The sequence below is a fragment of the Cyprinus carpio genome, chromosome B12 (genome assembly GCF_018340385.1).
Source record: "Cyprinus carpio isolate SPL01 chromosome B12, ASM1834038v1, whole genome shotgun sequence".
Taxonomy (NCBI): Eukaryota; Metazoa; Chordata; class Actinopteri; order Cypriniformes; family Cyprinidae; genus Cyprinus; species Cyprinus carpio.
The window spans coordinates 17,236,875-17,255,495 of record NC_056608.1 but is presented as its reverse complement, the minus strand read 5'-3'; the positions used below and the strand labels follow the sequence as shown (position 1 = coordinate 17,255,495).

Here is an 18,621-nt window from a genome sequence, read left to right as displayed (position 1 = left end):
GTCAGGATTTTCTTCCAGTCCGACACATTGGAGCTTGTGAGTCTGGCAGGGTGTGAAGTTTGCTGGTGTTCAGTAAATGATGTGCAGCATGTGATTAGGAGGAAGTGAGGTGATTATAAGAGCAGGCCTCCCACTGCAACAGCCACGCCAGCTTGCGTTTATATGTTCCTCACTTCTCTCTCTTTTAGCTCTTCCTTTCTATTCTCCTCTCCAGCCCAGAGTGAATTACAGCACGCATTTCCTATTCACATTTCATATTTCGTATTTGATACCACACTTTTCATCTGAATCCATGACATTGTCAGCCAAAAAAATGCATATTTGCAGCACTGAAGTATGATCTGTGTTTATCATGACATATGAAGACGAATGCATGTGTTTTTTTGCTTTCTTTGAAAACCGGTGACTGTACACAAAGACTAATCTTTTGGGCTGGCCCTCTTTGCTCTGAAAAGGATGGAAAAAAATGCACCAAATAAAGTGGCGGCACATGCATCAATATTAATAAAGTCAACTGACAGTGTACCACTGTTTATTAATTTCGCTCGGTCACGTTTGGTGCACATTTCAGTTCAGCTGGGGCCTAATCTGCACGAAGAAATCATTTCCTGCTCTGAAAGAATGAAGTGAACGAGTGAACGAGGTCCATTTGATGGGTGCGGATTGACTGGTTCGGGCACGGTAGATGTATGGCTCTCCAGTGGCCCATGGAAATTCTGCCTGTTTAATTGAGGAACCTGAAAGCAGTGGGCAGCCTGCACTTTTTGTAAGTGAGCCAATCAAGACCTGCCCCAGACTCTATTAGTTTTCATTTGGATGCTTCAGTAATGCCAGTTGATTAAATTGAAGCAATTTGCTGCAAGAAAAACTAGCCACCCTACACCTTTCCCACCCACAAAAGCAATGGTATTCAACAGAAATTTAGCTCCTTTTTCTCTTAGTTGGATGTCAATTTGTGGGCGATTATGATTATTTTTGACAATTTAACGTCTAGAAAAATGCAAGTAATTTATGACATTTAACATTTATCACATTTGCATTTATAAAAATTTATTTGTTTTTATTGAGTAAAGATAGGATCATGATGCAAACAATTAATTTAATTGCATTTATTTTAAAGTGATAGTGTATGTTATAAAATTTTACTGGCTAGTCTAGTTAGTTTTTTTTTATTGGATTAATTCTGCCAAATTTAACCTTTCAGCACTTAAAATTTAGAAATAAGTGATTAAAGTGACAATAATAATTTTAAACAATATGTTTTATGCATAGTTAGTTATTATAGGCTGTCCTATAGAAAATTGTTTCTCTCTTTAATTTTTCTAGAGGACAGAAAAGTTCTTCTTATTGAAGATTCACTCCTATCTGCTTTTATTTCAACTATAAGCTCACTGATACAGAAGTCGGTCGCTATTGATGCGATTCTTATCTTTGCTTGTTTTTGAGCTCATGAGGCATTCTGCTGTTGAACCTGTTCTTCAGAATGCCTTGTCCTCTGGTCCATCCAGGGTCTCTGAGAGAGTCTTCGCTTTCAAATCTTAATCTCAGAGGAGTGGAAATAGGAGGGGAAATCAGGGTTCATTTTCTCTGTCTTCCCCCCAGCTTAAATAAATGGTTCTATTAGCGCACACGCTCCCCCTGGTGTGGTCATTCATACCCATTAAACCTGTGTCTTATCAGCCAGAAGAAGCCCTCACATCTCAACACACAACAATCGGCAGTATTCAGGCCTTTAGAAGAGTGTGTGAGATATGCTGTGTGTGAGCTGGGAAGAGAGAGTCTGAGAGAGAGAGAAGAGAATGATTAATAGGGGAAGTTGAGTGGCCGGCTAATAAAGATTTGTCTTAATCAGAAGTGATTTGTCAGAGCAGAAGCGCGGCAGGGTCAGGGCTGAGCCAATGAATAAAACAGAGCCCAGCGGAGTGAAAAAAGGCCAGTGAAATGGGGCCTGATTACCCAGCGCTTGCTCTCGCACAGACAGGCCATGGCCCTTACCTTATTTCTCTCTGTCTCTCTCATTCATCCCTTTGAAACCAATACATTCTCTTCCTATCCATTTTATTCTGTCCATCCTCTGTCTGTCTAGGCTGTTAAACCCAGTTTTGAACAAGACTAGGCCCAGATTTAGCTTTGGGTTGATGATTTTACCTTTGTACTAAAGCAATAGTAAATGCGAAAATGATTATATATATAAAGGAACATTTTAAAGAGTTTCCACGGGTCTTTAACATACAGGCGAATACTGTAAATTACTATATCTGGAAATTCCCCCCAAAAACCTCATAGTAGCGCTTCATATGGCTTGCGAACTACATTTTATGCATTATGAAGGCAAATAGTAGAGTTTGTGGTCAATATGGTTCACAAATTGGACCAAATCATTCATTGGCAATGATTCAGATGATTCTCTGAAAAAAAAAAAAAAATATTTATATATATATACTAGATACTAGGCCAAATTGTGGAATATTTCTTGGAATTGAACCTTTTCGCACTTATAAAAATGAGAAACAAGTGATTTAAAGTGACAATAATAGTTTTTATCAACAGTTATTTAAAAAAAAGTTATAGAGTATCCTGTTAACTGTTATAACTGTTTTTTTTTTATTATTATTATTATTTTAGTGATTTTTATTTATTTATTAGAATTTGTTTACAAATCGGACTTCCACTCATCTCAGTCGGGAACAGGATTAGTAAAAGAATCGTTCTTTTGTGCCAGTTCTTGTCAGTGAAACGACTGATTTATTTTAGCAGGTTTTGAAGATTCTTTTTTTTATTTTTTTAATTGATGCACATAAGAAAGAAAAGTATTCGCTTTGGGTGAGTAAATAATGACCCCCCCCCCCTTTTAATTTAATTAATTCCTTAATTAAAATAATAAAATTATGTTTGTTCATTCTACAATAGAGAGGATGCTTAAATTTGGTGGGTCAGCAGCTGAATACTGTAAACAAATAACAAGAATAATAAAAGTGCCATCAGCACTTTGCTCCCAGACAGGGGAATAACTTGTCTAAAATAAAGAAAAAGGAACTGTGTTTCTGCATTGCTCTTTGTGTGTGTGGGGGGGGGCAGTCGGTGTTGGACCTGCCTTTACTCTTCCCCTGGGCACTTTTGCTCTCATTTGGCTGTGTCTGTGGATTGTGTCCAGATAGAAGTGTGTGTGGTAACCTTCAAAAAGTGGCTGCAACTCTGTAATAAAAAGCAGTCCGGAGCCTGGGAGTGAGCCTGTGTCAGGGCATGTACCCTTTCAGCTCTGGGGACAGACAGAGGGCTTCAGACAACTCAGAGAGGACTCACACTCAAACAGCTGCTGTAAAATTGATGATGTGCCCAATTATACGTGTCTGCTGAGGGGAGGTGGATGGACGGATAGAAGGACGAGGGAACGGAGAGGTGGAGAACGCTTCTTCCCCGGTGTGTTCTGCCTCCATCTTGCTGCCAACGGCTGGCAGGAAGAGGGGGATGAAAACGAGTGACATTCGGACCTCCGAGATGTCCTGAGTGATTTGATGTTCCTGCAGGCCAAGCTCAAAGGCAGACAGGCATGGTCTGTCACAAAAGGGAAAGACAGACAGACCGAAAGATGAAAGAAACTTTGACTACACTGACACAATGTTTCAGCGGTGTAGGGATGGGAAAAGTAGTAAAGTTAAAGCAATACACTCAGAATAAAAAGAAATGGAATTACTGGTAATTAAACACTCAGGCTTTCAATGCGTCAAGGTGTTTTAGAGACTTCTCAAGCTGAAAAATAATTCATCTTTAATGTAGGACTGGGTTTTGATACAAACTCTCAATTTGAATTTGATTTGGATTTGATCCAATTAATTTCAGTTTACTTATATCCAGTAGAAATTCATTGATCTTGTGTTGTAAATTGCATTGAACTGTGCATTAAAAGAACCGGCTCAAAAGAGTCATTATTCGGGATTAACGATTCACCAGTCATGATATATGTTTTTGAGTCACTAAAAAGAAACAGGTGGTAAGATTCGTTTGAGGGTATGATTCACGTTGTTCATGTAGTATGTTTGCTTCATCTTGCAGCCCACGAAGACAAATTTTCTTGTAGTTATGTTGCGGTACACAGTCTTTCTTGTTTTGCCATGGCTTCTGAAAAGCAGCGTAGGTGAACCTGTTAACTTGAACCTGTAGGTTTTGTTTTGCTTAGCTTTTGTTTAGTATTGCAGCTCATAGATGAGTTTTCTGCTAGTTTCAGAGTTTCTTTTTTTTTTAGAGAGCCTACTTGAGTACCATCTTTTGATTTGTTAGACATTAAATTATGACCACATAAATAAATAAACAGTCAGTTTAATATTGTGTGAAAGAACAATAATAATTTGAAATTTGATAGTATTGGCACAGTTCTGCTCTAAAGTATCGCAGTGAGAACAGAGATCTCGTCTGCAAGTTGTGGTCAGCAATCAGTTAAAGAGTCTGCATTAAAACCAGCTCATCGTTAATGATTGTGCTGTTATGGATTTTAGTAATATCCTTGTTAAATGGGCCTTGGGGATCTGGATCTTTAACTAGAGCAGGCCTGTGGAAAAGCTTGGCGTCAGGGTCATTTAAATTGTTAATAGGGCCTTAAACGGGGGAAGAATATTTTATATCATTATGAGTCGTGTTCGTAAGCACGGAGTCTAGTTATTTATTTATTTAGTGTTTTTTTTCTCGTTCCTGAACGCATGTTTTTCACAGCTACACCCTCAATTTACAGAATGTCAGCATCCTCATTAAAGCGTGTGATAATTAATTAGCACCTCATTAAGTAGACATGTATCTAAAGTGCTGCATACAAAAGAATAACTGTCCGTAATTCATGCTACGCTTCAAGTATTTAGTTTTATTGCACATGATGACCTGAGATCTGAATGCAATGTATCTTGTTGTCAATATTTTGTGTATTATTGCATATTATTAACAGTTAAAATAATACCACCGTTAAAAGGGTTAAAAGTCCACCCAAAAATGAAAATTGTCATCATTTATTCACTCTCATGTTGTCTTTCTTTTGTATAACACGAAAGAAGATACAAATGCCTGTTTTGTTTTGTTTTTGTTTTTGTTTTTGTTTTTGTTTTGTTTTTGGGCGGCAGTTGCCTTTTTTTTTTTTTTTTTGTTTTGTTTTGTTTTGACCCCACCCTTTTTGTTTTGTTTTGTTTTTTTTTGTTTTGTTTTGTTTTGTTTTGTTTTGTTTTGTTTTGTTTTGTTTTGTTTTGTTTTGGACCCCATTGGCTTTCATTGTATGGACAAAATATTCTTTGAAATATCTTCTTTTTTGTTCCACAGAATACATAGTCATTCACGTTTTTAAAAAAATTAGAGTAAATGATGATGACAGAATTTTCAGCTATCTTCAACTATCCCTCAACAATGTCTAGTGAAAAATGAGTGATTTTTCCCTCTAACAGCTCTTTTTTTTTTCTTCGTAGAAAAGGAAGGAAGAGAAATCATGTCTTTTCCCCTTCTCAGGGAGTGTTTGTTTTTCTCTAGCCAAACTCTCTGCTCAAACCTCTGCCACATACTTGTCCAGGTCTCATTACTCTACAAATATACAAATCGAGAAGAGAGACAGATAGATCAGATTATTAGTGAAACATATAGACAGAGACAAATGGATATATCAAGAGAGGAAGAGAGCGGTGGAATTGTGGGTTGTTAAAGTTCCTCTCACCCCTGGGATGCGGTGTACACTCGGCTAATTGTCCAACAGTGTGTGTTTTTGTGTATGGGTGTGTGCTTTTGGAGCTCGATCTTAATGGCAGCATCAATTTGCGGTCCCACAACTAAGAGAAATATTTGTCTTTGCGCTCATGCACAGGGGAAAAAGAAACCGGAGTCCATAATGTGTTTTACAGTGTGTTGGCCGCATGAATATTACATTATACGGAGTTTGGTTTAACAGCTTTTATTCCATATTTTCAGTGGCACAGGTTTTATGCAGTCAGTCAGCCAACCCTCCTGGTTCTTGATTTTGTGGAAATTCTTTTATGTACCTGCTCTATTTTTCCCTCATATTTCTTTGAATTCATTTGTGTTCACTTCACTTTCATTAGAATGAATGTTAACTTATGTGGATGCCAACAATCGGAGTCAATGGAGATAGCGAAGCGCACGACCCTTGAATAGGAGACCTTGACTCTGAATATCTCGTTATCTAGAAAGGCGTCTGAGAAATATGACAGTCAAGTTTTCTATTGTACCTATTGTGCATAACAACTTTGTTTTTTCTCCTTCTGTTTATTTATATCTCGTTGAGCGTAGAATATAGAGCGCTGACAGGATTGTTTCATTTGCGCTCGGACCCCTTCATGCCAACGGTCTCATCTATCATCTGAAGTGATATATGAGCAGGCGTGTCTGCGCGCTTGTGTATTGCATTGTTGCAATTGTGCCCATGTCACATTCATTTGTTTAAAGGCCCCTTTCGCCCTGGACAGAGACAGATAGCAGTGCTTAATTTTTTCTTTACACAAGATTTCCACTCGCGGGTGGGCGGCAGCGTGTCTCAGGCTCGACTGCTGGACATGGTTATGATGGTTATTAATATCTCTATTCACTCTTTTAATCTGGCCTATCTGTCACATGCGCTGTGACTGCTCCATCTAATCTGAGTATCCTTCAATCTGTCCCCACGCTGATTGGAAATTAATGAAGGTGAGAGACGCGTTTAAGTGTCTCGGTCTTTCTTGTTCTGTGCGAACGCAGATGTAGCCCATTCCTCTGTTCCTCGAGCGTCACGCTGACTCTTTGAGAGCTGCACCTGTGTAGCGTAATCCAGTCATGAGTGTGTTGTTTACTCACAATTGTTTGGTGCATTTGAAAGCATAGCTTTGATCCATGCAAAGATTTTTCACTTCACTTTTTTTACTCACTTCCTCTTCAGACTGCTAATGTGGTTTCTACTTATAGTGGAGAGGGTTTTTGCTGGAGGAAGGGAGGGTGGGATTTTTGTTTTGTTCATTGTTTTTTTTTTTACTCTTTTGACCCTTGGGATGTGAATATGACAGTGACCACAGACAGGCTTGTCAGACGCCATGTATGGGATGTTTATCTAAGTGTGAGCGTGTAAATGGGTGTACGTCCATGACAGATGAAATGTGTTTGTAAGCGAGCAGCTGAATATTGCATGTGCTGTTCGGGCTCGGTCTGATGCGGCATGCTGGGATATGCAAAATATTTAAGACAGCATGTTGCCGAGAAGGAGATGTAGTTTGAGATCCCCAGACATTAGAAATCAGGGTTGTAACTAGGCATGAGTCATATTGACAACTCTTTTTTTTTTTTTTTTTTTTAATGTCATAGTTTTCCCAAATTTTTTTTGTCAGAAGAGCCCACTTTCAAGTTTCTGAGATTCTGATATGTCCCTCCTTCATTGTATTTCTATAACTTGAGACAAAGTTAATTTTTTAAAGACAAGACACTTCCAAGTCATACACTTGGCCATAAGACAGAAATCTCCAATTCAGCAGCACTTACATACATCAAACTTTTCATTTTTATTCCTTATTTCATTTATATTCTGAAGGTTTTTTTTTTATTTTATTTTTTTTTACAGAAGTGTTTGTTCATATAATATTTTCCTGATTTATCTAATGTTTTGTTTCCTAAAAATATGGTAAAATATTTCAAAATATTAATTTTATTATTAGAAAATATATTTAATAATATATATATATATATATATATATATATATATATAATATATGTGTGTGTGTGTGTGTGTGTGTGTGTGTGTGTGTGTGTGTGTGTGTGTGTGTGTATATATATATATATGTGTGTGTTTATATTTTTTCTGGCTATTTTCTGATTTATGGAGTGATAACAGCATAGTTATGTAATATGACGCTAGTATGTTAACAAAATGAAACTAGAATTTTGAACCTGGCTTTATACCGTGTTCAGATTTATTTTCTAGAAATTAGTACATATTTAATTAAATAATGCCTCATTTGCATATTTAAACACAACATTTCAGATTTGTAAAAAAAAAAATAATAATAATTTTTACATTTAAAAGTCTCAATTAGCTTAACGTAGTCCATGTAGTAAGGTTTATTATTATTATTATATATTAAATAAAAAGAAAACAGAATAGAAAAAGAATAGAGCAAGCTAGTGTTAGAGGCCTTTTTTGCAGAAGAAAAGAAATAGATAGAATACAAAATTTTTCAATAAATATATTTCCTTTGCCGTTTATGTGCATGTCTTCTTACAGAATAAAAAAATGAATAAACTTAAAAAAAAATCCACCTTAAGCAATTCCTATCGAAGCAACTTGATTTGCCCATGAAACTTTGCGAAACGGCAGTAAATGCAAGCACACCTTAACAAGGTCTGTTTCTCCTTTTATCCTCTTACAGAGCAAGTGGGACAGGAGATCCTCAGCAACCTGCACAGTGACCGTGAGAAGATACAGAGATCCCGCGATCGGGTGAGTTTACACCCATAAACACACTCCTTAGACGGTCCTCATGAGCCAATACTCATCCAGGACAAACACACATATGCTTTTCTCACTAAGCAATTACACAGGCTTACAAATACTTGACTTGATCGGATCTTGGCTCTTTGGGATGACACTTGACAAGAGAACAGGAGCGCACTCAAGTGCAGGCAGTTAACACCAGCTCGCACCTCTCACGCATTAGCATAGTGGGCCTGCTGGAGTGATTGATTGAATGTACAGACCACAAAATGTTTGACACAGAGCACAGCACCAATAAGAAGCCTTTGTAGTCTTCCCGTCTCATGCGGTGAGATCATGCATGATGCAAGACTGTCTAAACGGGCATAGCTGGACAACAAAAACACCTCTGGACAGAACAAGCATTTGTTCTCTGTTCTTCCGGCTGCTATACCTCTGCAAGTCGTTCCACTGTGACTGTGCTGCTGGACCGACATCACAAAAGGGATTGTAGATTACAGACTGGTGTAGACTAGATTCCACAAGATACTTTTCATGAAATATATATTTACAGTGGACTCAAAAATATATTTAGACACTTAAACCGCATTTAAGAATGTATGTATTTAGAATGAATGTATTAAGAAAGTTACATTTTCTAAATATACTTTTCTGTGCTTTTTTTCTAGCTTCTTGTAACTTTTTATTTTTAATTGGGGTTAAGGTAACTACTTATGAAGATATCGGTACCCTAGAAGAACTTTGTTTCTATATTTTTATAATTTATAACCTAACGGCCTTCTTTTTGTGGCTTTTTTTCTTATGGTCTTCTGCTTGTGCAGTTTTATTAATACAGTAAATGCCATTTTGATATTTTACATCTTCTTCAATGGCATTCATGTATTTTTAGGTGTAACTTGACTGTCCTTTTTTGTGTCCATTATATAATATATGCAGAACATCTAAAAATTAAATATATCTGTAATTCCTTGATTTAATTGTTTTCTGAATCGCAATTATCTTTGACCTCAAAAAATGTGGGTTTATTCAAACAACAAAAATGCTAATTATTTATATATATATATATATATATATATATATATATATATATATATATATATATATATATATATATAATGTATATGTATGTGTGTGTATAATATGAATGCATATATATAAAATACATATAAAATATTCTGTAGTGAATTAAATTGTTTCTATTCATAACATTTCTATAAGGGGGATTTTGATATATATATATATATATATATATAAGGGGGATTTTGCCCCCTTCGTTTTTTTTTTTTTTTTTTTTTTTGCATATTTGTCACAATTAAAAAATTCAGATCATCAAAAAAAATGTAATATTTCACAAAGATAACCCGAGTAAATACAAAATGCAGTTTTGAAATAATGATTTCATTTATTAAGGGAAAAAAGCTGTCCAAACCTGCCTGGCCCTAAGTGAAAAAGTAATTGCCCCCTAAATCTAATAACTGGTTGTGCCACCTGTTGCAGCAACAACTGCAATCAAGCTTTTGCGATTGCGAATCTTTCACATAGCTGTGGAGGAATTTTGGCCCACTCTTCTTTGCAGAATTGTTCTAATTCAGCCACACTGGTGGGTTTTCGAGCAAGAATGGACTGTTTACGGTCATGCCACAGCATCTCAATTGGATTTAAGCCCGGACCTTGACTTGGCCACTCCAAAACCTTAATTTTGTTTTTCTCGAGCCATTCAGAGTTGGACATGCTGGTGTCTTTGGGATCATTGTCCTGCTGCATAATCCAAGTGCGCTTGAGCTTAAGGTCACAAACTGATGGCCGGACATTCTCCTTCAGGATTTTCTGATAGAGTTAAGAATTCCATCAATTATGGCAAGTCGTCCAGGTCCTGAAACTGCAAAGCAGCCCAAGACCATCACACTACCACCACCATGTTTGACTGTTGGTATGATGTTCTTTTTATGAAATGCTGTGTTGGTTTTACGCCAGATGTAATAGGACACAAACCTTCCAAAAAGTTAAACTTTTGCCTCATCAGTCCACAGAATATTTGCCCAGAAGTCTTGGGGATAATCAAGATATTTTCTTAGCAAATGTGAGACAAGCAATGTATTATTTTTGGTCAGCAATGGCTTTTGCCTTGGAACTCTCCCATGGATGCCATTTTTGCCCAGTCTCTTTCTTATTGTTGAATCATGAACACTGACCTTAATTGAGGCAAGTGAGGCCCTGCAGTTCTTCAGATGTTGTTCTGGGTTCTTTTATGATCTCCTGGATGAGTTGTCGTTGCGCTCTTGGAGTAATTTTGGTAGGCCGGCCGCTCCTGGGAAGGTTCACCACTGTTCCAAGTTTTCTCCATTTGTGGATAATGGTTCTGACTATGGTTCACTGGAGTCCCAAAGCCTTAGAAAATGGCTTTATAACCCTTTCCAGACTGATACGTCAACTATTTTGTTTCTCATCTGTTCTTGAATTTCTTTAGATCGCAGCATGATGTGTTGCTTTTACAGGTTCTATTGAAGTGATATCTAGATTGAACAGGTCTGGGTGTGGCTAGTGAAATTTAATTCAGCTTTGTAAAATAATGTGGTTAATCACAGTTCTTTCATGATTTAATAGGAGGGGGCAATTCAAAAACGGCATTTCGTATTTACTTGCATTATATTTGTGTATTATTAAAATTTGTTTGACGATCTGAATATCTGAAGTGTGACATATGCAAAAAAAAAAAATAAAAAAAATATAGACATAAGTATGCCACGCTAAGATTGAAAGGTGTTGATATAGAGGACTGCTTGTGAGCTTTTTTGTGTGTCACTTCTCCTACAAGGTATCAGATGTCTTTCTTTCTACATCCTCATCCCTTTTTTACTCCCCCTCCTTACTTCAACCTTTATTTGTTACTTTATCCTCTGCATGTATAATCGTTTTTACCTTTCCATATCTCAGTCTATCCCTCCTATTTTGTTTGTCCCTGCCGTGTCTGCTGTCATAGTCTTACCTCTCTCTCTCTTTCTCTCTCACCCTCTCTTTCTTTCTAGAAGACAGGTATAGAGAGCTCAGTCAGGGGCCTCTCTGATGGCTTCTTATGAAGGATGCTTAAAGATCACAACATGGCAGTTGGGCAGGCAGCTCATTTCAAAGGAAATAAAACATTTCCTTTCAAAGGTCTGCTGTCTATGGAGAATAGCTCTCCTTCCCTGGAGCCCCGACTGGCCCTCACACTTTAAAGACATTTTGCCAAGCAGGAGAAATGGAGAGGAGAAAAGAAAAGAAAGCAAGATAAGAAGACATTAGATGGAAAGAGCAATAAACTGCTTTTTGAGTGAAGGAAACAGCAGATGAAAGAGTTTTTGGAGTGTCTCTTAACAATCAGTTCACTCAGGCTCTTTCAAACAGACACAGACGCAGACAAACACTAAGAGAGACGTAGTGCCTTGCAACGACCACTATTACTATTGCTCATCCTCAGAGTATATGAACAAGCCTCTGACTTTGACAAGTAACTTATCCTGCATGTCTTGAGTAAATAGTGCTGCTATGATTCCAAATGTTCAGGGTAGTGTTTTTTGAATGATGGACATTAAAATGAGTGGGAAAATCCCATAGGCTTAGGTATATTTTTAATTCGTAATTAGTTTTTTTTTTTTTTTTTTCTGAAATGGGGACCAAATTGTTACTGCGTTGAATTTTGTCCTGCAAAAGTCACTGCTGCCTCATTGGTCAGAATGTTGTTTTTTTTTTTATACATGTTTTACAGTTATCTCAAATTGGTATTTCTGAATGTCAAGATGGTTGGATGTCCAAGTAGGATGTTTTTTGCATGATAAACATTAAAAGAAGTGGGGGGAAAATCCCACAGAAATTGTTAAAGTGTTGCATTTTATTCTGCGATTTGTTTCACAATGTAACATTTCAAAAAGAACCAACATTTGTCACATGGACAGAATGTTTGTGTGCCATTTATATTACAGTGATTAGTTCAAAGCAGCTTTTCCATCAAGATGCCAAGATGGTTAGAAATCCAATTCTGATGTTTTTGGCATTATTCGATGTTTTTACATAAAAAAATCAAATCGATTTTTGGTTGTTTTCCGTTTTCATAGTCTGTTTTTCTTTGATCTCCCTGGCTGGGTTAGCTTTGACAAGGCAACGTTTAAAAAAAGACCAAAATATGTACGTGTGCAAACTGCGCCATCATTCGTCAGACTTTTTCTGCATCACTTGTTCCTGTTTTTACTTTTAGTGACTTTTTCAGATGTCAAGATTTCTATTTAGCAATTTTTGAGAAAAGATTACAAGATTATTTTATAGATTCTGAATACAGTGACCAAACTTCATAAAGTCTAAAAATGTTGGCTTGAAATGTCTTTTTAAATGGGTAATATTCTTGTTTTGGTTATGCTATGATTGTTGTTCATTGTATTTTTCTTTATTTAGGTTTAGGCCTGCGTGACTCTAGCTCTTTTAACTCTATTCAGTCAGTGAAATTCAAGCATTGAATCGAGCTACTGGGAATCATCTTACCATGACCATTTACTAGTCTGTAATCGGACTCTGCTCTAGATCTGCTGTACTGGTAATCTCTTTTGTTGTGGCTCTTGTTTTGGGTTTGTAATTCACATAGAGCTCCACCATGTGTTTTCGTGTTGGCACAACTCTGACCTGAGAGAGAAAGAGAGAGGGATTTTGGGAAAAGCCGAGGGAGCTCTCATGGGACAGATCCATCGCTGAGAGAGACATCAGGCAGCTCTTGGGCTGTTGGTGGTGCCAGAACCCAAACCCGCCTAAAACCACATCATCACCTAACCCACCCCACCAACACACACACACACACACACACACACATGTCCCTCCTGACTGTGAGGACAGGGAAGGAGGCTTTCTCAAGGAGGCCAGCCAGAATCACGTATCTGACGGCTGCCAGAGCTCTGGCTTCACTTCCATAGCAATGTCAGCATTCCTAAACACACACTCTCTCACACACACACATACACACACATCTCCAGATGGATAGCTTTTACTTATGTGTCCCCCTACGTGAGACATAATGAATGTAAAACATGCACTACCATTGAAAAGTTTTTGTATAAATCAATTTAAGTGTATCTTATGCTCATCAAGGCTGCAATTATTTGACCAAAAATACAGTCAAATCAGTAATATTGTGAGATAATATTACAGTTTATAATATTACATTTATTACAAATAGATATTTTAATGGGGTTTTGAAATGTAATTTATTCTTGTGATGGCAAATCTGACACTTCAGCAGCCATTATTCCAGTTCTCAGTGTCTATGACTGAAGTCTATAGACATTCTAAGCCTATTTCTATAGCACAAATTTTACATGACCTCTAACGTGGACTTTCTTTCTTCTCTTTTTCTCCACAGCTGAGAGAGACGGATGCTAACTTGGGCAAGAGCTCTCGGATCCTGACCGGCATGCTGAGAAGGTAAGAGGAAGGTAGGGACCGTTTCTGATACCTCTCTATGGATGTGTTCGACAGCGGCCCCATACACATCCACTGCATAAACACACAAAATTATACACTTATTGTTATAATTATTATGGGGGAAAATATGTGGAACTCTGGTTTTAAACTATAGGGTTTCCATAGAAACACTCATAGGCCTTTGTAATGCTTTAAACCGAGATGTGCACTTTCTTTAAAATCTATTTAAAAGTAGACATTTATTTAATTTATAGTTTACTGATAAGCATATTTTATACTTTTTTATTTTTAGAAAGGTTTTTAAATTCACTAAATTATTTATTTTATTTAATTTTTTAAATGTTGATCTTTCAAAACCATGTAATATAGTTAATATATAATATAATATATAAAACACTAGGGTCTGTAGGATTTTTCCTTTTTTCAGTGTTTTTTTTATTTATTTTTTTCACACCGAAGCTTCATTTGATCAAACATACAGTAAAAATGGTAATATTGTGAAATGTTATTACAATATACAAAATGATATCTTTTAAAATGTAATGTAGGCTGTTCAAAGCAAAGCTGATTTTTTTTAGTAGCCATTACACCAGTATTCAGTGTCACAGAAAGCATCCTAATATGCTGGTTTGGTGCTTAATACTGTAAACATTTTTATTATCGATGTTGAAAACAGTTGCTCTACTTAATATTTTGTGGAAAACATGATACATTTGTTTGTTAATTACAAAGTTCAAAAGAACAGTATTTTTTGTAACTTCGTTTCATAGAATTTTTTTGTTACTTTTACTTTTAATTTATACATCTTTGCTGAATAAAAGTATTCATTTATAAGTATTTTATATTTTTATTAAAAATCTTACTGACTCCAAGCATTTGAATGATAGTGTATGTATATACTGTATGTTACTTATAGTGTGTGTATACTAGTTTTTTTGTTTTGTTTTTTCTTTCACATCAACATTTATCAATATAATTGAATAAATCAAGTATATTCAGAATCAGAGCTCTGGCATCTGCAGGCACAGATTCCATGTGGGGCCTAGTCATCATGCATTTGTTTTGTTTTTTTGTTTTTTTCCAACACTTTTCTGCCCTAAAGCAGATCTAGTGTTCCTCCCACTATTCTGTCTCTATGTAGTATTGGCTTTAAACAGCAGAACTCATCATTCATATCAGCAGGCTGATGGGATATTGGCTTTTTTCCCTGTGTGGTAGATGTGAGATAACTGAAGCAATGCACAGCCACTCTCTCTCTCTCTCTCTCTCTCTCTATTCCACTTACTGTTGTTTTCTCCACCATCCTCATATCTCTCTTCTTTACACACATGCACAATTCAGTTTAACGTCTGTCACATCTCCGTTTTATAAAGTGCCTTTGCGCCCTTTCCTGAACCGTGACGATAAGGTTTTGTTTCTTTTTTCTTTTTTTGATTAAGAGTAATATGTAAATGACACCAGCTAAATTTAAAACCCCGGGGCCAGGAAGGAAGTGCCAATTGAAATAGATGCTTCAGTGGTCGTAGACAATCAGGACGTGTGAGGCGAGCGAGAGGGAGAGGAGGAGACACACACAGAGAGAGAGCAAGATGCCGAGGACGCAGACTGTAACCAATATTTCTGCATATGTCTCCATTTTGTCAAGTCTCATTAGAGGGGCCGCGGTCGCCGGGTGTCACAGAAGCTGTCCAGAAATCATTCATCATCCTCCTTTCCTTCCCACCTCCCTCTGTCTTGCTCTTATTAGATCCCCGCCCCGCCGCTAAGTAAATAACACGCACTTATAATCAGATATTATCAAATTAATGTTAAAGTTCAGCTGTCACCTAATGGGAAAACTAAATCAGACATAGCATTTAAGCAATGTAGTGCTGCAGTGAGGCCGCCTCAAATCAGGATTTATGAGCTTTATTCACGAGTGCCGTCTCCCTTCAGCCTGCTGCCTTTCTGCATGAAGGCCCACCGCACCCCCCGTTCTTCCTGTCTCTAGATCTCTCTTCCTAACTTGTTTTTGCCTTTCTGTTTGAAAAAGTGCAAATAAAGCCTTCCTACATACATATTGAATCTGTGTTGCATCTCAAAGCCATTTGCAGCAGAAAAGTAGCAGAGATGACAAATAAATGTTGGTTTACTTTTTTCTGGTGTGGGGTTTTTTTTTTTTTGGTATAAATTTTCCTGGTTGTTGTTTAATAGCATGCTTGCTTAATCTTTGGACGTTTGATTAATAGCTTAATATATTAGATATTACTATTACTACACTGCATATTACTCTTTTTTTGGTGTTAGCCCCTAACCAGTGTTATATTCTATTCTCAAATATTCTGTTATAGTGTTTTATTAATATTTTTATATATTTATAAGTTTAAATGTTCATTTTTATTAGTTGTTTTCTATTTGTGTATATTTATTTTCTATTTCTGTTTAGCTTTAATGTGTTTATTTTAGTTTAACTTTAGAAATGTTAGAAATTTAAAATGTTTTATCCAATATTTACATTTTATTTAGCTTTTGTTTAATGTAAATCATTTTTAATAGTTTTACGGTTTATATTTAGTTAACAAGAACAACACTGCCCCTAACCTGAAGTATTAAATTTCCTTTGGCAAGATACCTCAAATAATGAAGATTGTTGTGGAAAGGGGCAATATTCATTTTCTTAGTGATCAGACCTCAGACTTTTACTTAAATATAATAATAAGTAATAAGTGATAATAAGACATTAAAAGAATCCCAAAGAGTTAGACTGAAATATGTACCAGAATATCATAGTAGGTGCATTCCAAATTGCATACTTATGCACTATTCTATGAACTTTTTTAGTATTCCAAAAAGTATTATTAAAATTCCAAAAAGAGAAAGTGCACTTTAAATACCTGGATATTGTACCTCAATAACTGAAAAACATTAAGTGTGGAATGTTGGACACTTCATGCACTCAACTGTCGCAGCTTTAATTGCATAGTGAAGGGGGAGGGTCTATCAGACTCCGATTATGAATGACAAAATAACCTTATATAATTCATGCACTACATGATTGAGTACATAGTGTATGAGTGCATAGTGTATAGTGCGTCATTTGGGACGCAGCTAGAGACTTCAGGGGGCAGTCTTTTAACTTGGGCCAGTGAGTGTCCACCTAGCAACCATCCAGAACCTTAGCAACCACTTAGCAATCACCCTAATGCTATATTCTTGATTGTGAAAATAATAAATGTACATATTTTAATTTAGATTCATTAAAAACAGAAGCTAAATGATCAAATTAAACATTTCCATTTCTTTTTTTTAGTTATCCATCAGTTGGCAAGTTGCGTAACACTAACTGGTTAAGAAAAACTTTTTATAATAATAATAAAAATCTTTATTATTTTTATTAAGGGCAAGTGATCACACTAATGTGCTACATTTTTTAACTAGGCATTGAGGAAGAGGGGTAAAATTTTTCATAACAGTGAAAAGTTTTGTACAAGCAGCACACATTTTCTTCAGAAAATGTAAAAATCTGCATTGTCTTTTCTCAGGGTCAAAGGGCTTTTGGCATTTGTATTTTTCTCAAATGGCTGTACAGTATGATTTAATTCTTTGCTTGCGCTGGGTACAGATGTGAGGGTAATTCAAATGAAAGCGAGGTGAACTTGACTCCCCGCGGCGCTACGTAACCTGATTATCTGCGTTGGCCTTTGTACGCACACTCACTTACTCCAGGTTGTGTTTGTCATGGTGAGGTTCACAGGCTCTCAGCTGTGAGTTGAGGACAGAGCATTAGCCCGCTGCGATAAATATTGTTGTAAGATGGAGACAGAGAGACCCGCGCCGCACCAGATGTTTACCCTGAATGGAGAGCACTGTGTGGGTGAGGACGACTCCAAATATGTGTACTTTGTGATACTTCTGCTCCGAGGACACTGCGTGCATTTTGAGCACAGCTCCTGTTTTCATCCCCGACTTTGCAGAGTTCAAGCAAATCTGTTTAAAATACACTGGTATCAAATAAGAGATGCATATCCCAAAAGGTTTTTAACAGAGGGATTTAACAGTGACACATCTCTGATAGTCTGGTAATTCAGCCCTTAATCAAAGTAAACTCACATCATGACAGGCAAGGCAGTTTTACTCTCCCGGTCCTCTCGTTCTTTCTCTCCCTGAGCAGACTACTGAGCCGGGCCGTCTTGTGCTTCAGCTCGCTCTAAATTATTAATGGCCAGCTTCAGAAACTCCTGAGGGTTTTAATTATATTGTCATGGTCATACTCATCTCATTAACTTTTAATGGCGATGCCTGCTTAAAGAAATCATAATATTATTAAAGAATAATCATACCAATTAAAACATTTGCCTTGATGACGGATTGTTTAATACACAAGTTACTGGACTCAATCAAGCCTTCAAAGCAGCCTTGGAGGAGGGCTGAAGCAGCATGAGCAATGTGACCTTGCACTAGAAGTTCTTAGACATACAAACTTTCAGTTAGAAGTAGTTTGGTAGATTTGTTTTGCAAGAGTAAGATGTATTCTTGTATTTCTTCAAAATTTCCTATTTTGTGCTCCACAGAAGAAAGATGATCATACAGGTTTGGAATTACATTAGGGTAACTCATTTTTGGGTGAACTATTCCTTTGTAGGCCTGTTAACACATAGCCTAATGTGAATAAATAAGAGTGGCCTTTTACATCTGGCAATAAATGCACGCAAATTGCAAATCAGACAATATTAAATCACTAAATCAAATAGTCACTGACATGC

The 18,621-nt window shown here is 36.7% G+C and overlaps 1 protein-coding gene across 4 annotated transcripts in view; it reads left to right on the top strand.

Annotated features, from left to right (window-relative positions):
- Positions 1–18,621, top strand: part of vti1a (vesicle transport through interaction with t-SNAREs 1A) — a 128,295-nt gene that overhangs the window by 68,589 nt on the left and 41,085 nt on the right. For 2 of the 4 annotated variants that reach the window (XM_042735780.1, XM_042735781.1), the window contains 2 exons: positions 8,373–8,443; positions 13,818–13,890. In XM_042735780.1, coding sequence (XP_042591714.1) covers positions 8,373–8,443; positions 13,818–13,883 — 137 coding nt within the window. In that variant the 3' untranslated portion in view covers positions 13,884–13,890. The remainder of the gene's footprint in view (positions 1–8,372; positions 8,444–13,817; positions 13,891–18,621) is intronic. The other 2 variants (XM_042735778.1, XM_042735779.1) reach the window with 1 other exon arrangement.